This window comes from Protopterus annectens, chromosome 1.part0, assembly GCF_019279795.1.
Source record: "Protopterus annectens isolate FY-2018-M chromosome 1.part0, PAN1.0, whole genome shotgun sequence".
NCBI lineage: Eukaryota > Metazoa > Chordata > Ceratodontiformes > Protopteridae > Protopterus > Protopterus annectens.
In genome coordinates, this window is record NC_056725.1 from 1,900,795,789 (window position 1) to 1,900,821,638 (window position 25,850).

The window sequence follows — 25,850 nt, forward strand, 5'->3', positions numbered from 1 at the left end:
TTTAGTTAAGGGGCATAGAGGCAAACCCCCTCCATCTAGGATGTGTAAATGAGCATTGCATCCTAAGAAACCCTAACTTTAAACCTTTTACACAAATGGCATTTCAGATTCTTTTTTTGCACTCATTTCATTCTCACTGGTTCTCTACTCCCACCACTGTTATTTGGTTCACGGATCAGTAAGCTGGAATATTATCAATAGCATGGCACCTCACTCATACAATACATGCAATTGTTTTCTGTAATTGTTGTACTTTTAGCCTCTCCTGTGTTGCAGAAATAAATGTGGAACAAAATAAATTCATTTTAAAGTTTATTTTATGTTCTATGTAACAAAAATGGAACAAATGGAATGTTGCTTTGGAAATGGTACAAAACGTAAATATGTGACTCTACAGATGATACAAATTATCTTGTGCATGAATAACACATATAAAAATATTTATTTATTACTGACTTAAGACAAAAATCATTCAGTCAATAAAAAAAGATATATGCAACAGTGTTTTGACTGCCACCATTTTGGTAGCCTTTATAAACATATTCAGTCCAAATCAAAATATTGCACATCTGTTCATTGTATGTTCTAGTCAACTTCTCAAGCACATCAGAATATTTTTTTAATTTACATGTATATATGTGTGTGTATATGTTGTTTGTATGCAAAATGCAAACAAATATGTATACGTGTGAGTCTCTACTTATGTGTGTGGGTGATATGTGTATATGCACACACCAACATACACCCACATCCACACACACACACACACACACACACACACACGCACGCACACGCACGCACGCGCACACACACACACACACACACACACACACACACACACACACACACACACACACACACACACACACACACACACACACACACACACACACATACTGTACATACATGCATAGACATACACCAAAACATACTGTGATTTAATAAAAAAAGTAAGGCAGTGGATTGTACCTGTTAAGTGTTCAGAACATTTTCCATATAGCAAAAAAAGTTTACACTGTATCTTTTCACCGCCTCAAAGGTGCTACTTTCAGTACATTGCAACTGTCTTTACAGAAGATATAAACGCTCGCCATATGTCTGCCTGTTTTTCAGCCTAGGAGGCTTGATGTTGCTCTGCCAGTTTTCTGCTAAGCATCCACAAGGCAGTTTCACAATAGGAGGCAGTAGACACAGACATCTGTCCTTGCTGTTTAAAGCAGAGTAATTTCACTGGGTGGCAGGATAAGTCGTTTCTCACGGGCAGACAGAAGACACTCCATGTGCATAGCTATCACCCTGCATAGCTCCAGGCTCTGAAAAAAGAAATAAGATATATCAGATTACTGCTGGAAAGGTCATGAACAGTTACAGGCAGTAGTTAGATGGTAATGACAGAGTAATTGCTATTTATTGAATTACAAGACAAGGTTATTTGTTTTACTTACTCTTTGGTAATAGGGTAAGTAGACTGGTTCAGAGACCCTTTTGAGCTGTGAGCCAGGCACAGAGGCAATAAACAGAGCAAGTGCCACCCAGACAAAGATAAGTTATTGTATTTGATTTACTGCACTTGCACTTCATTATTTAACTGATCGCATAGCTGGCCTTGGGCATAGGCCAACTAGGTGGCCGCCTAGGGCACCACTATAGCAGGGGCGCTTTCCCAGTATTTATTTGGTGTAGGTAGACCAGGATGAGGGCACTGGGTGTTGTGGTGGGGGCGCTGTGGAGCCCTTTTACCTAGGGCACCAGTTGACCTAAGGCTGCTCCTGCTGATCACCACTGTTTTACTGAATTTAAAAAGCATTTAAAATACTTTTGGAAAAAAAATCATCTGTCTTATCTAAATGTTTCCTTCTAAACTGCATTAAACTCACCTTGCTGTAGGGTGATCTAGGCAGAAAAAAAGTTGTTTTGTTGTTGCATTACACTTGAGGGTTCCTTTTCCCTTTGTTTTTAAATTAAGAGGATCAGATAATCCATGCTGTGACAAAAGGTGTTTTTCTGGTCTTTCTGAGTTGGGAAACACCCCAGAAGAGCTCAAACTGTAGTTGTTTATTGGTCAGAGGACTCAGGAGTTAGATTTCAGTTATTTTCTGTTGCTATAAGTTATGTGCAGCTATCTGGCTCTGTGCTCATTCCACAGAACTCAACAAAGCTTAGTATCCTCACTTGTGATCAAGAAGTGTTTCCACTGCATCCAGTGCCAGCCAAGAGCCTTTTTACTGTGTTTTTACATTGAGAAGACCAGATCACCATCATGTAGCAGAAAGTGTTTGCCTGGTCTTTCTGAGTTGGGAAGCATTCCAAAAGAGCTCAAAGTGTAGACATTTACTGGCCACAGAACTCAGGAGTAAGATTTCTGTTTCCTTTCTGTTGTGATAAACTAGGTATCTGTATGCAGAGTTGCTCATTGTGCAGCAGTGGTTGGCAGTGCCCAGTACAGATGCAAATGCTTGGACAGTAAAGTTTACTTATACAACTAATATTAGGACTGTTAGGCATTGTGTGGAGCTGAACTTAGGACAGCTAGCTTGTGCGTCTAACAGCACTAATACCACATCTTAGCACTATTTAACGCTAGTCCTTAACTACTATAGACCACCTTAGGAGACCTCTGTATAAACCAATCCTCAAAGCATAATAGCCTACCCTAATACAGGTCTGGACAACATGGATGTGCAATTTCCAAATGTTTCTGTAGCAAGCTTGGATGATATGGGCATCCTGAGGCAATGTGGCAAGTGTCTCGTTCACAGGCAATATTTAGATACTTAGAAACTAACACAATAACAATTTCCTTCTTGCTTACAAACAAGGCTGTCAAGAGCACACACACTAGTTCTACCACTCACAGTGCCCATCACACATATAGACAATCATATTCTGAGGCAATACAAAGCAATATTCCCAAACCTCAAAGATATCTCAAGCCTGCAAACTGCAATGCATATCCTCAACAGTCTCTAAAGCACACAACAACACCAAACACTACACTTATGCCTATACACAATAGACCCCTAAGGACAAAGCCCATAAGGCAAACAGACACTTTACCCAGGAGTCTTGTCATAGGGGTCTCCATTGTATGACACACAGATGGCCCACTTACCAGACTGGACCAGGAGAAGATAACAGTTAGTTGCTTATCTGGAGCCATCAGCCACCAGGTTAGGCATGAACTCAAGTCAATGCACCACAGGCACCCATACGGGTGTAAATGACCTAAGATATACCTCACTGAACTATATGATGAGAGATATGGATCTGTCTATGTGCCTCAGATAGCTATGTGCCCTGAATTGAGCAGCATTTTACCTTTACCAAGGATGATGCCATAGTATGAGCAAAAAATGATTGACTTTAACAATTGGTTTAGTTTCTGGTGTCATAACAGGAGGATTCAGTATTTGTCAGCATGAGAAGACATGGCTAACATACCATATTGCTTTGCCAAGGATGGTCTGCACCTGTCCCCCATGGGTTTATGAATATTGGCTAAAACTTTATTCACGCCTTTAGAGCCTTTTTTAGGCAATGCCAAATTAACAAAACTACCAACATAGCAAATTAAACCCAAAGGAACATAATCCTAGGAGCCTTAACAATAAACTCCACACCCTACATGGTCTCCTTACTCTGGAGAATATAGACATCTGTGCCATTACCAAGACATGCTTTAAAGCCACAAAAAGTACTTCAGCAGTGCAAGGCTTCAGTGCCTTCCACACATTTAGACCATCAGGCAGACAGACAGGGGAGGAGTCTAGATCTACGTATATTAGCAACAAGTATACCTCTATGTTGATTAAACAGGATGATGCCCTGGAGTTCACCCACATGCAAATCACCATAAATAAAGTCCCTTACCATAGCACAGAAAGCTATAAGTCACCATCTGTGCCTGAAGAATCCAATATATTGTACCTAGAGCTACTGGAGGCACTCACCATCCAACCTAATACCGATTCATGGGAGACTTCAACTATCATTCTACAGACTGGGTAACATACACTGCCTCTATCTTGCAGGAATAACTTTTCCTGGACTTTATTAACACAAATTCCCTTGACTAGGTAGTGTACACGCCAACCAGAGGTTCAAACATACTGGACTTAGTACTAGCCAATATGGGAGAACAATAACCCCCAGTGTTACATCCTTAATGGTGGTCAGATCACAAAGTTGTCCCCTTCAAAATAAAAATCGACTTGTAAAACTCAGCAAAACACATAACAGCTAGGAACTATTCTAAAGCAAACTACATCATATCAGGCAACAGTTTGTAAAAATTCAATGAACCTCCAAACCCTGAGTTCACAACAACCTATGCAGAACTGTTCACAGAAACCCTGTCATATAAAATGGCTGCATAGAGGTTGCTGTACCTACCAGGAGTTAACTCAAAACAAACCACACTGGTGGAATCCTAACCTTAACAGAGTATATAACAAAATGAAAAAATCATGAGCAAAATAAGAAACAGCAACTCTCATAATGACAACAGCTCACTAATTAAACTAAACAGGAAACTAAGAGGACAAATTAAATGCATAAAGGCCAATTACAAAGTCAAAATAGCCTCTCAAGCTAATGACTGTTGCAAGGCCTTCTATAGCTATGTCCAAAACCTTAAAGATAACACACAGCAGTGTGCTAAACTGGTGATTAATGGTACCACCTTCACCCATCTGAGTGGCATAGTGAATCTGCTGGCTGACAAATTCAGCTCTAACTTCACCCACCCCCCTGTGAAATCCATACTAATATAACCCTATCCCAACTATTAGCAGGAAATAAGTCATGGCAGAGCTCGTATGGTCAAAAAACACAGCCTGAGTGGGCCCAGACAGTATCCCGGGTTGTCTCCTAAATAGCTTGAAACTTGACCATTTAGGACCACTTAAGTCTCTTTTCAACCACAGCCTCTTAACAGGCTATGTACCACATAAATGGGGGACTACAATGGTTATTCTTCTTCACGAGGGTAGACCATCAACTGACCCCAGAAACTACAGACTCATTAGTCTGACTAATCTAATATGCAAAGCCATAGAATAAATTATCATGGAAATGATCAACAAAGATATTGGCTGCCTATAGACACTGGACCCAGTACAGTTTGCTTTTGTCAAAGGAAGGTCATGCCTACTTAACCTGATAGATTTCTTTGAGAGGGTCACCATGGCAACGGATGAGAGAAAAACAGTGCATACCAACTTACCTAGATCTGGCGAAGGAATTAGATGCAATACCCCATTCGTGTATTTTGACAAACTCACCAAACTAGGCAAAAATCCCTATATAACTCACTGGATTTCCAGCTGGCTCAAAGATAGGACCCAAGAAGCCAGTACAGGTGAGACCATATCCACCAAAACACTGGTCACCAGTGGAGTACCTCATGGCTCAGTGCTTGGCCCACTCCTGTTTGGCATCTATATCTTGGGGGTCAAGGCTAATGTCAAGGGCCTCTGGCTCACCAGGTTAACAGACAACTACAAATTGGGAGCTATCATAGATTCCTGATGATACAGACATCCTGCAAGAGGGTCTAACACAGACAATTGACTGGTGCCAAAGTCACGGATTAAAACTCAATGCCAAAAAGTGCTTTACAGAGGCTTTTGGGAAAATGTCCACCCAGGTTAATTACTCCTTTGATAAGACACCCCTAAGAGCTGACCCAGTAATTATGGATCTGGGAATATATATAGGCAGCAATATAACCTTTGGCCAAAACATAAACAAGGTAGTAAGAAAATCATTCTGTGTTGCCCAACTTATAAGTAAGGGTATGGCATCCAGGACCAAGAAAGTTATAGTACCACTTTATTCGTCCCTTATCAGACCCATCATTGAGTACACTGCTCCTTCGGCAGGTACCAGAAAAGGCATATGCAACAGCTGGCATGCCCAGAGAGGTTTATCAAAAGAATCCAGGGTATTAACACATTGTCCTATATGGATTTCCTTAAACCCTATGCCTCCTACAGGTTACTGAGAGATGATCTATGCCTGGCATATAAGGCATCCTCAGATCCAGTCCTGATGGACCTTTTGCACATTCATAAAATGAACAGCAACAGACACAGTAGCTATAAGGATTTAAACTTTGCTTACAGCATAAATAGAACATGCTAGTAAGACAGATGTGTCTCACTGAATCCCCGTGCTCTGGGATAGGCTCCCCATCCATGTGAAGCAGAGTCCATCCACAACCTTATTCAAAAGTAACCTTGACCATTGGATGGAAAATCAAAAATTCAACTCGGGTCTGACCCCATGTCTCTGAAAGACAAATGCCGACATTAAATATTCCCTAACTAACATACCCACCTCCACTAAACCTTTAGCAACCTCCTAACTGACATACTCATACAAATAGATGGCCATGTTACATTGGGACACAACTGCGTTGTGTTGCATGATTAGTCTTATAAAGGCCTTGGTGATCATTAGCCTAGTATATAGCTATGAACCTATGAACCTAAATAAACTTAAATTATACATTTGAAATATTATAGCTTGTTAGGTTTGCATAGTTACAAAACTTTAGAAAGTTTATATTCAGCTATTTTACATGTTTATGAATCAGAATGTTATACAGTTCTTATCATTTTTAATAAAGTAGCAGGTTTACTTTATGTTTTATCAGTTAAAATAGATTGCCATACAGTCTGGCTGTAAGAAATTGCTTCGTAAAGGTTTAAAATTGAATTTCATTGAAAAACAAACCTCAAAAGGAAGTGAGTAAAAAAAAATAAGAGATTATAGAAATAGTCCTAGAAAGCAAAAAGAGAATACCAGAGCAAGAAGAGTTAAATGAAAAAGGACAACGGTTGACAGACCTGAAGCAGTATTCGAATTTTAAGAATTTTAAAGTGCTTATCCATTATCCCTAAAGCAGAGTATCTTGACACCTTGTTTCAGACAGTAGTTTGTTCTGGAGAGTTGCTTCTGTTTATGAAGAAACTCATTCACCAATGGCTATTTTAAATTAGGAGAGTTGAGTGATATTAAGTTCACTTGTGAATTCCTTAGGAGTAGATCTGCTCGCTGACTGGGAGCTTTTTTCAGAGGGTCGGCAGTGGTCATCATTTAGAACTTTGCGTATTAAGATGTACTGAAGATAAGTGGATCTTTCAGCAAGGGGTACCCAATTTAAGTAATTTAAAAGGCTGCAGTGGTGTATGCAGGTGTCAGCAAGTAGGGCAAATCTTGCAACATTATTTTCGGTTACTTCAAGGCTTTGACTGTTATAAGCAGAGTATAGCGGGAGTACAGGAAGCCAATATTCTAGTTTATGGAGAAGGGCATCCTTGGCCAGTGCTTTGTGGGTAGTAGGAGACAGTAGATGTGATATCCTATGTCAGAGTTTTAGTGGTGAGAGGACTTTATTAACTGAAACTGGCATCTGATGTCATTGCTGACATATTTACAACTGTTCACTTGCCCAAGGTTTTGCTCATCCACATGCAACCTCTCAAATATCCCTGATTTTGACTCAGATTTTAGTTGAGTCCCAATTAATCCTTATAAAATTGGTGACCTTTGGAAAAAAGGTGGTTAATTATACTTCAGTGAATAATGAGAATAATTAGAGGTCTGGACTTTGTTTACTACAGAAAATGTATATTAACTCCTATTTTCTTATTCTGTCAACATCTCAGGTTTATAGTACTAACATTTTAAAAAGTGTCCCTCTTTGTCTCTGATTATTTCTGAATTTGTACCCTCACTTGAGTGTGATTTGTCCCTGTCTCAGTTGAGAGCTACCCACAAGAACAATCAAACAGCCATTACTTCACCGTTTGTACTAAACAGTCAGCTTCCATTAATCTGACCGTTGTAGTACTGTGAAATCAGTGAGATGGGGCAGAGTTTTAGGAACACCACATGACATCCTGTGACATTGTGGTAGGAACCAAGATGAATTTCTTAGTATTTGTAATCAACCCCCAAAAACATCAGCTTTAAGCATATGAATTAAAAGATTGCACACAAGTAATGCACCTACTTGTCAAAAGAACACAGAATATCCAAATAAAATTGCTACTCTGTCCCATGGTATCTTATGGGTACAAGGAATGTGACAGCAGTGAAGATGTATTAAAATTAATACTGCTGCCAGCACATCTGCTTATCTTGGATCTTCCAGGTCTGGAATGAATGGATCCCTTTATCAGACAATATGTCTAAAAGTAAGATCAAAGAATTAGAAATTAATATTGTAATTTTCTTTTCTAGCTCATAAGTGACATTTTACAGAACTCTGAAAAATATTTAAGCTATGCAACACTTCTAGGATGTATGAGAAATTAGCCTAGAGTAATTCTCTGGGATTCTTTAAAAGCTTATCTACATGGAAAAATTAAAAATCGGTATAGATGTAAAAAAGAGAGTGGGGTAAGGAGTTGAAGTCTTTACAAGGTAATATAGATAAATTGAAATCCAGTTTAAAACCTTATGACAGATTGCAAATGCTAAGTTGAAAATATTAAATCAGAATTATCTTGAAGTATTTCACTATATAATATCAATGAATCTGGAAAAATTAAAAATTAAAGACTTACTCAATAAACCAAAAAAAGCTTATACAGATTGGCTGTTAGAGCTAAGAAAAAAATAACTACTAGTCGTATTAAATAAATAATTTTTAAATAATTACTAATAAATAAGTACCAAACAAGCTGATAAAAATAAAAAAGTGATTGATTTAAAAGCCATACTAGAATGCTTTAGGAAATATAATGAAGAAATTAATAACAAAGAGACAAATGTAGAAATCAATTAACAACATAACCAATCACTTTTTGAAAGACAATATAAGGTTTAAATTAATCAAAGAACAAAGGTCCAAAATTGATAATTTGTTCTTTTTAATGAGTTAAAAGATCAAATTAATAATCTTAAACCAAATAAAGACCCTGGTCCTATCTTGAAACCAAATAAAGATTCTAACTTATGTTCTTCTTACCATCCTATTTCATTATTAAATATTGATTATAAAATATTTATGTACATTTTTGCAAAAAGATTGAACCTTATTATATCAGGATTAATAAATGATGATCAGACTGGTTTTATACTACATAGAAAGGTTCAGGATAACATAATTAGGCGTAATACTTTAATATATCTGGCTAATGAAAACAAAAAAAAAAAACTAATTATAATAAGTCCAGATATAAATAAGGCTTTTGTTTCTATTAGTTGGAATTATTTGTTCAAAGCACTTAAACAATATGAATTTTCCCTAGATTTTATAAATCTTATAACTAATCTATATAGTAACTCATTCTCTTTTATTAAAATTGGCTCTTTTCTTTATAGCTCTTTCAAAATATTAAAAGGTACAAAATAGGGTTGCCCCTTGTCACGTCTATTACTTGCTCTAGCAATTAAACCTTTTTGCAAACTTTATTAGATATAATGGTAAAATTCAGGGATTCTTGATAGAAAAAAGTTATTCCTGTAAAATTCAGTTATTTGTCAATAACATTTTAATAACAAGGGGTGATACTGAAGCTTTAATAGAAAACTGAACTAAGTCTATTAATTACTTTGAAAAAGCATCAGGTTTAATGTTTAACCCTGATAAAATAGAAACTTTACTTATTAATAAAAAAGTTAATAATTATTTAAGAAATTATAAGAATTTTATCTTGGACAATTCACAAATTAATTATCTTGGAATTACAATTAAATCTACCGTAAGAGACTCAATAGCAGTAAATTGTAGTAATTTAATAGATATTGTTACTAAAATAATTAATTGGAACATTTTTTTTTACAATGGAAGATAGACTTACTTTAATAAAAATTATAATCCTACAAAAATAATTGTCTATCTACAATCAATAATTATTCTGGCTCCTAAAAATCTTTAAGAAATTAAATTCTATTGTTCTTAATTTTCTCTGTTTTTCCAGTAAATCAAGAATATCCTTTCATTGGTATGTTAAAAGTTGGCAAGAAGGTGGATTAAGTTTTGCAAATGTTGAATTGCATGCCAAATCCATAATTCTCAATTTATATCTCTATGGTTAAATCCCTCTTACCAATCCACTTGGAAATCCATTCATGAAAGATTTATAAATAATAGCAGCTATGTTGTAGAATCTTTCTCTATATTTGGAATTAATACATTTTACTTGATCTTGAAAGACTTATGTTTAAATGAAAAGAAAACAACACCATTCCTCTCCCTTCACTGATTATATTCTTATAATTTTTTAAATATTCATGAATTCTAATTATATAGTTAAAGATTTATTGCTTCCATTGTTCCCTATATCAAATACTGCAGGTTGTTTGGGAACTTTTAATATAAACAAAATGGTAGACTTAGAGATGCGAATGTAATCTTTTGGCATCAATTCTTAATTGGAAATAAATCACAGTACAGATTATCATCTTGCAAGACATTGTTTAGAAAATAATTGGTTGACTATACAATCTTGTAAAAAATATGTTAGTGATAAAATCAAAATCTTCATGGATTTTCAAGCAAAACATTTTCCAAAGATATTTGAGTTTTTTTTTTCAGAATCAATAGTAACGTAAATAAGAATAGATCACATATATCCATAATTTATAAAATAATAAGCAAATAGTTTGGTTCCACAGATTCATTATTTTGGAATACTCAACTAAGATTAATGAGAAGGCCTTTTCTGATTAAGATAAATGCTTAATTCTTAAATCTGTGGGAAAAGCTACTTCTTCTTTTTAATGGAAAATATATGTGTGGAAATTTCTTCACAAAGCTTTTTTAACTCCACATGAAGTGGCTTCAATATATAACTATGGGAAAATTAATTGTTGGAGCTGTAATGAAGTCTCTAATGCAGACTGGTTTCATATGATATTGGACTGTAAAAAAGTAACTGCTTTTAAGGATGAATTAAAAAAAATTGTCCAAGCTTTGTGGACAGATAATTGTATCATTTTTTACTCATTAATCTTATTTAATGCTCCAGTTCCGTTTTCTGTTCCTAGAACACAGGTGCCTCACCTTTGGTCCCTTTTAGCTAAAGCAAGAAAAAATAGTCACAAATAATTGGAAATGTAAAATTACTCTTTCTTTCACTGAATTCATTAGTTTACCAGTAAGTACTGTTTTTAACATGCAAAATGTAGTTTTGCTGCCTCTAAAAGTGTATACCCTTTATTTAGTTGTTTAACTGATAACTAAAAGTAATAGCAAGCCTGTATTTCACTGTTGACTTGGGAGACAACCTAGAATAACTTTTGTAAGTTGAATAGGTAGGCTCTGCCCTTGACAAAACCATACTTGCTGTGTGTCAAGGGTTTGTAGGTTACTCCTATCCTTATTCATGAATTCCATCATGATCCTTACCATTGCCTTACAGATGAGGCTAATTAGACCCGTGGATCTAAAACTAACTGGGTCAGTTGATGCCCCACCCTTGTGGAGGGGATGCCTGTTCTATCCTCCATTCATTGGGCACATAGTCAGTTTGTAGGCTGGTATGGAATAACTTTAGTAGGAGGCTAAACAGGTCCTATTTTAGGTTAGCCAGTAGTCATCTTGGCAGAGGTGTACTTATGTGGGTGTGGAGGGTGTGGTCCACCCCAGGTGCAAACAGTAAAGGGATGCCCCTTGTCCTTTAAAAGCTTTTTGTTTTAAATGCAAAAAGCCTAAATTAAACCCAGAGATGGATCTTTTAAGGGCATTCTTCTTTAGGAATGCCCTTTGTCTGTGTATCCCTACATGCATTGATGGATGCACACATCTGCTGCATACTCCTTTCCCCATTCTGTGTGGAATTTAAATACAAGACATTCATACATATGTGTGTGTAAGTACATGTGCATATGTGTGTGTGTGTGTGTGTGTGTGTGTGTGTGTGTGTGTGTGTTAGCATTAGCTAGCATTAGCATTAACATACCTCTCAGATTTGGACAAACCATAAAATAATGTGGGAACAAAAGCCCAAAAATAGGGACATTTTAAATACTGTTCTTATAAATTTAGAAAATTGATAGAATAAAAGGATTTGTATTAGCATACATTTTCTGAACAATATGAAGACTGAAACTCAAATGTATGCCATTATTTAGATTTATGAGAAAACCGCAAATTTTATGAGGAACAGACCAAAAATGTGAAGCAAAAAATGTGGACATTCTGTGAAAATCTGGACAGTTGAGAGCTATGCGGGTTAGTAAATTTCCTCTGGATCAAACACTGTACCTTGGTTACAGGAAACATGAGCCTGAATCTTCAACACCAACTACCAAACTAGTGAAAAATGAGTTTTGGTGCATTTTCAAGGAACTGAGTTTCAGTGCATTTGCAAGGAATTGTAAGCATCAGTGCAGTTTCAAGGAATTGTGAGCTTCAAGAGAAGAGAGATTTACTGGCGCTCATGCTAAGTCTGTTTTCAATGCACATCTGTTTTGTTAACAAATGGTCATAGCATAACAAGTATCATACTGTTTTTTAAGCAGAAGGCTGTGGGTTATAATCCCACAACATTTGATGGATTACTAATACTGTGATGTACTTTAAGGGAGGGGAGTGGGTGTTGCAGTCCTGAGTGTGTCTTCCTTTGGAAATGGGGTGCTGCAACCATGAGTGTGTCTTCCTTTGGAAGTGATGCCTAGTAATAATGAACCTGTTGTTGGTTTGCCATCCATTCCCTATTGTAATATTACCAGTTTACCATTTTTGTAATGTAACACAGGCAATTTATTCTTCAAGGGCAGCAGGCACTGAATTTGTTGGGGAAACACGGAAATATAAAGTTGTTTGCTAGCAGCAACCACTTCATCAGTTACAGGTCTCTTTAATGTGGAATTATTCACATGACTTTTACTTCTGCAGAAATTGTGGACATTGACTGGTGTTGGTGGATTGTAATGACAGAAGTTTGAATGGCCTTTTATAGTTGAAATGTTCTGAAATGGGTAGCTTTGTCATAATTGGGTAATATGTTTTGCTTGCTTGAAGGATATTCACAACTACAAATTTAAAACACAGTTTAACAACTGGTGCTGTGTTATACAAATGCAAGGAATATAATAATACAATCAGGAACGTAAATCAAAGAACACATGTGTGTATGTGTGGTCCTGAAAAGGGTCTATATTAGATCACTGAACAAGGGAAAAAATCTCTGTTCCAAAAAAAAAAAAATAATAAAATAAATAAATAAAACACTTTAAACATTACATTAAGTGGGGGGCTTCGCCCCCCAACCCCCCCTACTTAAATATACCAACTCCAAGACTGCACTACAGTGCCAAAAATGGCAAAGTAATGAAGCGGCCAAGCAAATTCTTTCCCAGGGAAAGAATTTGCATAAAAGCCACTTCGATATTTTGCCGTTTCAGGCTTTTGAGTTCAACCAAGACGCATTCGAAAGAATGCGTCTTTGGTCTTTTAATAGGGAATCCCTGAAAATGTGTGCAAGGGGCCTATTATAGGTTCATAGGTTCATAGGTTCGTACTAGGCTATCTGCCCAAGGGCATTTATAAGCCTAGCCCATAGTTATTTGGCTTTCGCCACCCCTTTAGTTTGAATAAAACTATGCCTATTATTTTGCTGTGCCTCTGTCAAGCAGTGACACTGAAGTAATCCCTGGGGTATATCTGCGATCCCCCATCCATTGGTCAAGATTCCTCTTGAACAAGGCCAGTGAGGTGCTCTGCCTCACATGTACCGGGATTTTGTTCCACAGCATAGGGAGTCTCTGGGTGATGAATCTGTCCCTCCAGCACGTTCTATTAATAACCGTGTCAAGGTTTAAGTCTCCCGCCCTTGTGGTTCTGAGGGATCTAGATTTTTTGAGGTGAAGCATATTCATCAAATCAGGGCTTGACATGGCCTTATATGTCAGGCACAGGTCACCTCTGAGCAAGCGGTATGAGACTGAATAGAGCTGGAGTTCTTTCAGTCGGGCAGCATAAGACATATTTTGAGACCCTTTATCCTTTTGGTGAGGAACTTTTGGGGCCTTTCCAGCTGCTGCAGGTGTCGGGTCAGATACATTCTGAATGGAGCATTGTACTCAATCATAGGTCTAATGAGTGATGAGTACAGGGGGACGATGACCTCCCTTGATCTAGATGTGAATCCCTTCATGATCAGGTGGGCAATGTAGAAGGTTTTCCTAACTACTTTAGCAACATGAGTGTCAAGCGAAGGCTACTGTCAACCTGGGTCCCCAGATCCCTGATGACTTCTTCTGTGCTCAGTGGATTGCCACCTATATGGTAGCTAGGGGTAACCTTATTTTTCCCGAAGGGTATGACTATGCATTTCTTGGCATTTAACTTTAGGCCATGGTTCTGGCACCAGTTATCCGTTTCTGTGAGGCCCTTCTGAAGGATATCTGTGTCAGATGTGTTTTCGACTATGGCGCCCAGTTTGCAGTCATCTGCAAACTTTGTCAGCCATAACCCTCCTGTGTTTGCTTGTACTTCAGAAAAGTAGATGCCGAACAAGAGTGGACCCAGGACTGATCCCTGTGGGACACCACTTGTGACAGGCTTTGAGTCTGACATGGCTCCAGCAACTCTGACCCTGTGGGTTCTGTCACTTAGCCAGTTTGCAACCCATCTTGTGATGTATGGGTTTACATTCAAGCTGATGAGTTTTTCGATGATACCTGAGTGGGGTATTGTGTCGAAGGCCTTTGCCAGGTCAAGGTAGGCTGTATGGACTGCCTTTCAATGGCCTTGGTGACTGTCTCGAAAAAGTCAACCAAGTTTAAAAGGCATGATCTGCCTTTGACAAAGCCAAACTGGGTTGGATCCAAAGTCTGCAAGTTCCCTATGTCTTTATTTATGAGTTCCATTATGATCCTCTCCATGGCTTTGCAGATAAGGCTTGTCAAGCTAATGGGACGGTAATTTCCAGGGTCGGTGGAGGCACCGCCCTTGTGAAGTGGGACCACCGTCGCCGTGCTCAACTCCTTGGGTATGTATCCTGAGGTGAGGCTAAGATTAAACAGCTGTCCTAACTGCGGGTTTAATTCCTCATTGAGTTCGTGGAGCACACAGCCGGGGACACCATCCGGTCCCATGGATGCTGTGTTTTTTGCTTTGGAGAGAGCAGTTCTCACCTGGGTGTTGGAGATGTTTGGGGGGCTACAATCCTCTGGTATAGATATCTCTCCTTTTGGGGGGGGAGGGGGGGGAGAAGTTTGCACTGAACCTGTCAGCCAGTATGTTGGCAATGTGTGTAGGTTCAGTAATCTTCACATCATTTTGAACTAATTCTGAGCATATCTGGGAGTTTCCTCCTAGGTTTCTAACATAGCTAAAGAAGGCCTTATGATTGTCTTTTGAGTCCTTGGCGATTTTTCTCTCAAAATTTGCCTTGGATGATTTTATGAGAGCTCTTAGTTTTTTACTTATAATGATCAAAGGTGTCTTACCTTTCAAGGATTTTGCTCTATCTTGTAGTAACTTCCTCCTTTTGTTGTAGAGCTTGTTTATGGCTGGGGTCCACCAGACTGGACGCTTGCCTTTGGTACAAAGAGTCTTAGTTTTGTTTGGGATTGCCTGATCCATGCAGTCCTGTAGGTGCTGGTAGAAGGCATTTGTAAGTGATTCAGCGGTTTGAGCAATGTTTACCACTGGCTCAGGGGCCTTAAAGGAGACCACATTAGTTTTTAGAAGTGTGAAGTCGGCTTTTGAGAAGTTTTTCACTGTGGTCTTTTTATTTCAGGTGGGGCGGGATGAGGACCTCCAGCGAGATTAGTTTATGATCTGATCTCACCAGTGAGGGGTATACTTCGGTGTTGAACATTTTGATCCCATGTTCGTGATGATGAGATCAAGTATGTTTTCTCCTCTTGTGGGGATGGTGACTAGTTGTTCCATGGCATTTGAGTTTATGAACTCCAGGAACCTTTGGGCTAGAGTGTTTGGGCTTGAGTAGTGTTCCCAGTCTATATTAGGGTAGTTGAAGTCACCTAGTATGATGGTGTTTGGAGATACATTTATCCCCTCCATTGTTTTCAGGAAGGCCATGTGAGGTTCCTGAGTTTGAGAGGGTGGCCTGTAACATGCTACAAATTGCAGAGCAGTCTTGCCTATGGTTAATTGCACCTGGATGGTCTCCGATGCATCGTGCGTTGCCACCAACCATGAGGTGTGGGTGTCCTTTATGAATATGGACACCCCCCCTCCTTTCTTGGTATTGTCCGGATTTTGGGGCCGGAACGCATGATATGAGGTGAAACCTGCTAGTGCTGGGGTGCTCTCAGGAGCCTTGAACCAGGTTTCTGTCACAGCACAGACATCGATGTTCTCCATACTGAGAAGGGCCTCAAGTGCGTGCATCTTGAGATTGAGACTTCTGGCATTGAGCAGCATTACCCTTAGTTTTTCCTTTTTTGTGTTCTAGGGTGGTAGGTTTAGAATTTGAGCCTTGCCTAAAAAAGGCACTATGGGGGTGGCAAGAGCCTTTGCCAATATCCGGAAGCCTAGGGGTGACAGGTGCGAAGCAGCGTGGCTTGTCCAGCATGTCATCCCAGGCAGACAGACATTGGATCCCCTTTGAATGACACCAGAATTTAAGCCAATTATTAAAGCTGATCATCTTATCACTGTATTGTGGCATCATTCTAGGTGAAGGTAGGATACTGCTCAAGGTCAGGGTCATACCTGCCTGGGCTACATAATCAGAGAGCTCCTCAATGTCTCTTTTCATGTAGTCCAAGGAGGTACGTCTCAGGTCGTTGACACCAGCGTGGACAATGACTGAGTCATACTTGTACCTGCTGTTGAGAGACCTGAGTGCTTGTGTTATGTGGTGGATTCTAGCCCGACAGGCAGCTTACTGTGACCTTCTCCTTACTCAGTCTGGTGAGCGCGACGTCAGTGTGTCTGACTATGGAGTCACCTATGACAAGTATGTTTGGTGTTGTATTTGGCCTTAAGGCAGTGACTGCTTTGCACACTGATTTTGTTGTTTATGTGTTGTTTGTGTGGTGTATTGAGTTTGCAGTTGCTTGGGTGTCTGCTTTGGAGGCCTCTGCTGTTTAGGTAAATTTTACTCAGAGCCTCCGAGTATGTCTTAGTGTGTTTATGTGTTTGATTCAGTGGTGTGGTTGAGTTATGTGAGACTGGTATTGTGGTGTGTGTAGTTGCCTTCTCCTCCTGCCTGGTCTTGCCAGTCCTGAGTTGAGAGAGCTCAGCCTCCAGTCTGGCTAAATAGCTGCATCTCTCACAAGTGTTAGTGTTACGTGGGAGGAGGAGAGGGTTGTCCGTGTACATGAGACAATTGTAACATTGTCTCAGAATTCCCAGATTCACCAACTGGGCAGGAGAGGATGCCAGCATCTGACCCTTCGACATGCTAGAAAGAATTATGAGTTGGTATGAGACAGAAAAGTAGTGGGCTTAGCAGGGATGTGGGAACTTCTGGGGGGTTTTGCTAGTGAGAGATTTGTATAATATAGGAGTGCTTGACCTGCAAAGAGAATGCTTATAAGACAAGGGATATGCTTATAAGACAAGTGCTGAGCTTTTTGAGAAGAAAAAGCTATTTGGAACAAGTGCTGCACTTTTTAGTGTAGGTGTAAATTGTTTAGGTTTCTAACAGAGCAGTTCTAAGGGGAAAATTGAAGAACAGACTTTCTGGAGCCAGAAAGAGTTTAACCTTGTTTAACCGGCGCTGCCCAATGCTGCTCTAGTGGCAACTCCGTGCTAAATCGCGCTAAAGCACGTTAAAGCGTGCTTGATAGCAGGGGCTGGAAAGAAGCAGGAATAGACCCAAAAGGGAAAATAAAACTACAGTTTCAAGTCAGTAACCACCTCTACGGGGGGCAGGGAAGCTGCTCAATGTTAGTCACTGCCACTGATCAACAGAGACCCTCCTCCAGCCCAAGCAAAATGGCCTCACAGAAACTTTCAAACAGTTCAGGAACAGCAAGCCTGTAACTGAACTTTTAACTCTCAGAAAAGTGGGAAAAAAGCAAGATTTTTTTTTTTTGTTTTTACAGAGATAGCAGAGGTTCACAAGTAATATCAAGTTATAACAGTGCAGTAAATGACCCCACACAAGAGTGCTAGGTCAAGGACAGAAAATATGCAAGTTTTAAGAAAAAAACAATTTAAAATTAAGTGCAAAGAGGAATTTCAGCAAACAGCTTTTGGTTGTGCTCTAAATACAGCTACTAATACAGAAATCAAGTTTAACAAGCCAGAAAATGCTCAAGCTAGGCAGCTATGCAGAAAAACTTAGCAAATAAACAGAGAAAAAATACTTAAAATCTCAAAAGTGGCTCCCTTCTTCTCTCAGCATTTTTTCCTCTTGGAGGGTGCTTCACCAACAGCCAACAAGCCTGAAAAGATGCCCAAACCACGAGGCAACTGGGTTTTAAGAGAGGAAGATGAAGGAGTTATGGAAATGGCCCCTAGTGGCCAATAAAACTACAGTTTCAAGTCAGTAACCACCTCTACGGGGGGCAGGGAAGCTGCTGAATGTTAGTCACTGCCACTGATCAACAGAGAGACCCTCCTCCAGCCCAAGCAAAAATGGCCTCACAGAAACTTTCAAACAGTTCAGGAACAGCAAGCCTGTAACTGAACTTTTTTAACTCTCAGAAAAGTGGGAAAAAAGCAAGATTTTTTTTTTTGTTGTTTTTTACAGAGATAGCAGAGGTTCACAAGTAATATCAAGTTATAACAGTGCAGTAAATGACCCCACACAAGAGTGCTAGGTCAAGGACAGAAAATATGCAAGTTTTAAGAAATAAACGATTTAAAATTAAGTGCAAACAGGAATTTCAGCAAACAGCTTTTGGTTGTGCTCTAAATACAGCTACTAATACAGAAATCAAGTTTAACAAGCCAGAAAATGCTCAAGCTAGGCAGCTATGCAGAAAAACTTAGCAAATAAACAGAGAAAAAATACTTAAAATCTCAAAAGTGGCTCCCTTCTTCTCTCAGCGTTTTTTCCTCTTGGAGGGTGCTTCACCAACAGCCAACAAGCCTGAAAAGATGCCCAAACCATGAGGCAACTGGGTTTTAAGAGAGGAAGATGAAGGAGTTATGGAAATGACCCCTAGTGGCCAATAAAACTACAGTTTCAAGTCAGTAACCACCTCTACAGGGGCAGGGAAGCTGCTCAATGTTAGTCACTGACACTGATCAACAGAGAGACCCTCCTCCAGCCCAAGCAAAAATGGCCTCACAGAAACTTTCAAACAGTTCAGGAACAGCAAGCCTGTAACTGAACTTTTTTAACTCTCAGAAAAGTGGGAAAAAAGCAAGATTTTTTTTTGTTTTTGTTTTTTACAGAGATAGCAGACGTTCACATGTAATATCAAGTTATAACAGTGCAGTAAATGACCCCACATAAGAGTGCTAGGTCAAGGACAGAAAATATGCAAGTTTTAAGAAAAAAACGATTTAAAATTAAGTGCAAACAGGAATTTCAGCAAACAGCTTTTGGTTGTGCTCTAAATACAGCTACTAATACAGAAATCAAGTTTAACAAGCCAGAAAATGCTCAAGCTAGGCAGCTATGCAGAAAAACTTAGCAAATAAACAGAGAAAAAATACTTAAAATCTCAAAAGTGGCTCCCTTCTTCTCTCAGCGTTTTTTCCTCTTGGAGGGTGTTTCACCAACAGCCAACAAGCCTGAAAAGACGCCCAAACCATGAGGCAACTGGGTTTTAAGAGAGGAAGATGAAGGAGTTATGGAAATTACCTCTAGTGGCCAATAAAACTACAGTTTCAAGTCAGTAACCACCTCTACGGGGGGCAGGGAAGCTGCTCAATGTTAGTCACTGCCACTGATCAACAGAGAGACCCTCCTCCAGCCCAAGCAAAAATGGCCTCACAGAAACTTTCAAACAGTTCAGGAACAGCAAGCCTGTAACTGAACTTTTAACTCTCAGAAAAGTGGGAAAAAGCAAGATTTTTTTTTGTTTTGTTTTTACAGAGATAGCAGAGGTTCACAAGTAATATCAAGTTATAACAGTGCAGTAAATGACCCCACACAAGAGTGCTAGGTCAAGGACAGAAAATATGCAAGTTTTAAGAAAAAAATGATTTAAAATTAAGTGCAAACAGGAATTTCAGCAAACAGCTTTTGGTTGTGCTCTAAATACAGCTACTAATACAGAAATCAAGTTTAACAAGCCAGAAAATGCTCAAGCTAGGCAGCTATGCAGAAAAACTTAGCAAATAAACAGAGAAAAAATACTTAAAATCTGAAAAGTGGCTCCCTTCTTCTCTCAGCATTTTTTCCTCTTGGAGGGTGCTTCACCAACAGCCAACAAGCCTGAAAAGACGCCCAAACCATGAGGCAACTGGGTTTTAAGAGAGGAAGATGAAGGAGTTATGGAAATGACCCCTAGTGGCCAATAAAACTACAGTTTCAAGTCAGTAACCACCTCTACGGGGGGCAGGGAAGCTGCTCAATGTTAGTCACTGCCACTGATCAACAGAGAGACCCTCCTCCAGCCCAAGCAAAAATGGCCTCACAGAAACTTTCAAACAGTTCAGGAACAGCAAGCCTGTAACTGAACTTTTTTAACTCTCAGAAAAGTGGGAAAAAAAGCACATTTGTTGACCTATGTTGACCTATGTTGACCTATAGTTTGAAAATAGCCCAAATGTAAACTTTATCTGCTACTGGCCAGAAGCATTTTCTTTGAATGTTTTCAATGAATGTGAGTTTTAAGGGCAGAGAAGTTTTCTGTTAATGCTGAGTATGTTTTCATTGTGACACTGTATAGTTTTGTTTAGCAAATGCCTATCAGTGTTTGTGATACAGAATTTGAAGTAAAAGTTTTAAATTAAATTCAAATATCTGTAATCATTGTAGAAGTAAAGAAGAAAATAGTATGTAAACCAACAGGTTTGGACAGTGTTTATGGTAACTGGGGAGAAATAGCTAAGTAATGTGACACTGGAATGGCTGCAGAGGGGTGCTGTGTGTGTGTGTGTGTGTGTGTGTGTGTGTGTGTGTGTGTGTGTGTGTGTGTGTGTACCTAGGGCCCCATTTGAACATAATCCACCTCTGAAGTAAATGCTTTGTTTCTTCCTGTGGCATGCACCTGTGTGCCAATGCATCCATGTGTGAAAATGTGGTACAGGATTGGAGGGAACTTGGAAGTAACTATAGACAAGACCAGAGAGAACCACTGTTATTTTTAAAAATTAAAATTAGCAGCAGTCTTCTAGTTGTACAGTAGTGCAATGCAGTACAGAGTTTTGCAGTGGAAAAGTTTTTTTTTTTGTTTAATTGAATCCAGCAAACTAGATTAATCACAAGTGAATCAGCCAGGCCATTGTGGACTACCGAACTGAAGGTAAGTTTTTTTTTTCATAGGTTCATAGGTAGGTACTAGGCTATCGGCCCAAGGGCCTACGTAAGCCTAGCCAGCAATGTTCCATAGCTTACGCCACCCAAGAAAGTTATTTTCCTGTGCCACTGTCCAGCAGAGACACAGAAGTGATCCCCGGGGTGTATTTCCTATTTCCCATCCACTCATCAAGATTTTTCTTGAAGAGTGCTAATGAAGAACTTTGCTTGACATAGATGGGTAGCTTGTTCCAGAGTATAGGAAATCTCTGGGACAGGAATCTATCCCTTCAGCGTGTCCTGTGTATTGTGGTGACAAGGTTTAGGTCCCTAGAGCATGTAGCTCGGAGGGATTGGGATTTCTTTAGGTGTAGCATGTCCAACAACTCTGGGTTTGACATAGCTTTATATGTTAGGCAGAGATCACCTCGGAGTAGGCGATATGCTATGGAGTAAAGCTGAAGTTTTTTGAGGTGGTCAGTGTAGGGCATTTGTTTGAGGCCAGTAATCCTCTTTGTGAGGTACTTCTGTGGCCTTTCCAGCTGCTGCAGATGTCTTGTGAGGTACATTCCAAAAGGGGCATTGTACTCTATAATGGGTCTAATGAGTGACAAGTAGAGGGGGAACAATGACCTCTTTTTTCCTGGATAAGAACCCTTTTATGATGAGGTGTGCCACGTAGAAGGACTTCCTGACTACTGTGGCAATGTGACTATCAAAGGAGAGACTACTGTCCACCTGGGTCCCAAGGTCTCTTATCACGCATTTGGTGTTAAGTAGATTGCTGCCTATGTGGTGGTTCATGGGTACAGAGTTTTTACCAAAGGGGATGACACTGCACTTTTTGGCATTGAGATTGAGGCCTTGGCTCTGACACCAGGCATCTGTCTCAGTGAGGCCCTTCTGTAGGATGTTCACATCATTTGGGGACTTGACTATGGCTCCTAGTTTGCAGTCATCTGCAAACTTCATTAGCCAGAGGCCTTCAGTGTTAGCCTGTACTTCAGAGAAGTAGATACCAAACAGGAGAGGTCCCATTACAGAACCCTGTGGTACTCCACTTGTCACTGCTTTGAGGTCAGATTTGGAGTCTGCAACTTTTACAGTGTGGGTTCTGTCAGTGAGCCAGTTGGCAACCAATCTTGTGACATAGGGATTTATACCTTGTTTAGTGAGCTTAGCTATAATTCCAGAATGGGGGATGGTGTCGAAGGCCTTGGCGAGGTCATGATAGGCTGTGTGAACCACCTTACCCTCATCCACGGCTTTGGTGACTGCCTCAAAGAAGTCGATCAGGTTCAAGAAGCATGATCTGCCTTTCACAAACCTGAAGTGGGTGGGATCCAGAGATTGGAGGTTACCAATGTCTTAGTTTATGAGTTCATGTGACTATAACCGGATTTTCTTTCTTATTTTGGAGAGGGGAAGGGGGATGTTGGCTAGGCTAGTGTGTGTGTGTGTGTGTGTGTGTGTGTGTGTGTGTGTGTGTGTGTGTGTGTGTGTGTGTGTGTGTGTGTGTGTGTGCGTGTTGGATATTTATATTCATTTTTTTCTTTCGTACTCTTCTGTCCTCTTTTTGTTTTGGTGGGGTGGGGGTAGCTAACTGCGCTGTGGTTTAAAGTAACTTGCCCTTTCATTTGCTCATCTTAAATTCTGCCATTAAAGCTTTCAATTGAATACTCATGTTAATAAATTAGAATATTTTTATCCTTTTTTGGGGGTGAGGGTTGGTCAGCTGTGCCGTGGATAAATGTAACTTGTTCTTTTCACTTGGTCGATTTAAATTCTACCCTTAAAGTGCATTTGTGTGAATAAATTTGAATATTTATGTTTTTTCGGGGGGGGGTGGGGTGGTGGTGGTAGTTACTTGTGTCCTTTTCATATTATTTTAAAGGCTGGATAGTATGCATTTGTGTAAAATAATTAGATTTTTTTTTTGGTTAGCTGTGCTATGGGAACTTATTCTCTTCATTTATTCAGCTTAATAGCTGGTATCAAGGGCTGGCTAGTGTTCATTTATGTAAAATAAATTAGAATATTTATGCTTTTTTTCTGGGAAGGGGGTGACTACCTGTGTTGTTGATAAGCTAACTGGTGCTCAGTTACTGTTGGGCATTAAAGGCTAGTGTGCATTTATATGAAATAAACTGGAATATTGTATGAAACACATTTGAAACTATCCTCAATTTTACAGAATGTTCTTGTATTTGCTTAATATAGTTGTTCTGCAAATTATTCTCATACTGTTTGCTTAGCCTGTTGTCTGCCTTGACACGACTAATGTGCATTTGCATGAAATATACTGCTACCTTTACTCTCTCTCTCTCTCAATCTCTCTCAATCTCTCTCTCTCTCTCTCTCTCTCTCTCTCTCTCTCTCTCTCTCAGGGTGCTGTATTTTTACAAACAAGTTGAAACTGTTCCTGATTTTGCAGAATGCCCCTAAGTTTGTTTCATCTTCATCTGTTCCTAATAAAATCTGGTGTCAACTGTCCACATAAGTCACCAAATCCAGAACTAGTGAGTTACCTCTTAGGGGTGTGTTGTCAATGTCGTACTTAAGTTTCCAAAGAAGATGATAATGCATTTTTGACATTTAGCTTTAGTCCATGATTCTGCCACTAGTTATTTATTTGGGACAAGCCATTTTGTAGAATGGCTGAGTCTTTTGGGGATTTGATCATTACTCCTAGCTTGCTCCTTGCTAGCCATTATTTTGTTTCATTTCATAATTATTATTGAAAACAATTGTCATAGAGGTGGAGGTGGTAGATAAAAATCTCCATGGGGAGGGTGTTAAAAAAAATTCTGCTCCGGATGTCAATGTGCTAGGTACACCACTGCATCCACTGCAACTTGATATTTTATCTGGTCACAGAAGCAGTTTTCTTGACTTTGGATAGTGCCTTGAGGACTTATTCTTGGGAAATTTGGGGGAACTGCAGCTGCAGGTATGTGATCTGGAAATGTTGGGGAGAAGAGGGAGGCGAAATCTGGGCTAAATGAATCACTAGTTGGTTGGCTTTGTCCTCAGGTTCTGAGTAGGTGGTATCACTTACTAGTGCTGGACAATGTTTCTGAGGTTTCATTTCTGAGGCTTCTAACATCTTTAAAGAAGGCTTTGTGGTTATCCTTTTGCCTAGATGGCTATTCTTACCTCATATCTGGCTTTGGTTGATTTGATCAGGATTCAGAATTCATAGTCTAATTTAGCCAGAGTGTTTTTGGCTTCTCAAGACTTAGATTTATTTTTGTTTGCAATAAGTTACATTTTTCTTTTGCTATATAGTCTGTAAATATTAGTGTTCTACCATTGGGGTTTATTATTGAATTTGGGATTGTGTTTATTTATGAGGGGGACAGTTATGTCTATGCATCTATTTACATGTGAATAGACTTTGGCAGTTATTAATCTTCTTCTTTTTTTTTTTTTTTTCAGCTTTGCATTTTTTTTATTACAGTTCCTTGAATGGCAAATAACACAATTCCAGTATCACATAGTCCCACCACATCAGCGAACCAAACACATAAATACACAAAAACATACTCGGAGGCTCTAAATAAAAATCACCTAAGCAACAGAGACCTCCAAAGCAGACATCCAAGCAAACGCTACCTCAAAACAAAACACGCACAACATATAGCCTACAAAGTCAGTGTGCCAAGCAGCCACAGCCCTTAAGGCTGAATAACACACCTGATACTCTTGTAATAGGTGAATCTATTGTCAGACAGACTGACGTCCCACTCACCAGGCTGAATAAAGAGAAGGTCATGGTGCGCTGCCTGTCGGGTGCTAGGATCCGTCACATAACGCAAGCACTCAGGTCACTAAAAAGCAAATACAAATATGACTCAGTCATTGTACATGCTGGTGTGAATGACCTGAGACGTACATCCCTGGACTACATGAAAAGAGACATAGAGGAACTCTCTGATCATGTAGCCCAGGCTGGTATGACCCTGACCTTGAGCAGCATCTTACCCTCACCTAGAATGATGCCACAGTACAAAGACAAAATGATCGAATTTAACAATTGGCTAAAATTTTGGTGTCATTCAAAGGGGATCCAGCGTCTGTCAGCCTGGGATGACATGCTCGACAAGCCACGTTGCTTTGCTAGGGACGGCTTGCACCTGTCACCACTGGGCATTCGGATATTGGCAAAGGCTCTTGCCACCCCCATAGTGCCTTTTTTAGGCAAGGCTCAAAAGTCAAACCCACCCCCATAGACAGCACAAGGAACAAGAAACTAAGGCTAATGCTGCTTAACGCCAGAAGTCTTAACCTCAAGATGCATGCACTTGAAGCTCTCCTCAGTATGGAGAACATCGATATCTGTGCAGTGACAGAAACCTGGTTCAAGGCTCCAGAGAGCACCCCAAGCACTACCAGGCTATACCTCATATCATGCTTTTCGGCCCCAAAACCCAGACCAAAGCACAAAAGGAGGGGGAGGATATCCACACCTCCAGGTTAGTGGCATTGCACGAAGTATCGGAGACCATCCATGTGCAACTAACAGTGGGCAAGACTGCTTTTCAGTTT

The 25,850-nt window shown here is 39.6% G+C and overlaps 1 protein-coding gene across 1 annotated transcript in view; it reads right to left on the reverse strand.

The window, feature by feature from the left end:
- Positions 1–872: 872 nt before the first annotated feature.
- The window catches only part of MYO15A (myosin XVA), a 1,299,796-nt gene continuing 1,274,818 nt past the window's right edge, over positions 873–25,850 (reverse strand). Inside the window, exon 65 of the mRNA XM_044070057.1 lies at positions 873–1,313. Coding sequence (XP_043925992.1) covers positions 1,212–1,313 — 102 coding nt within the window. The 3' untranslated portion in view covers positions 873–1,211. The remainder of the gene's footprint in view (positions 1,314–25,850) is intronic.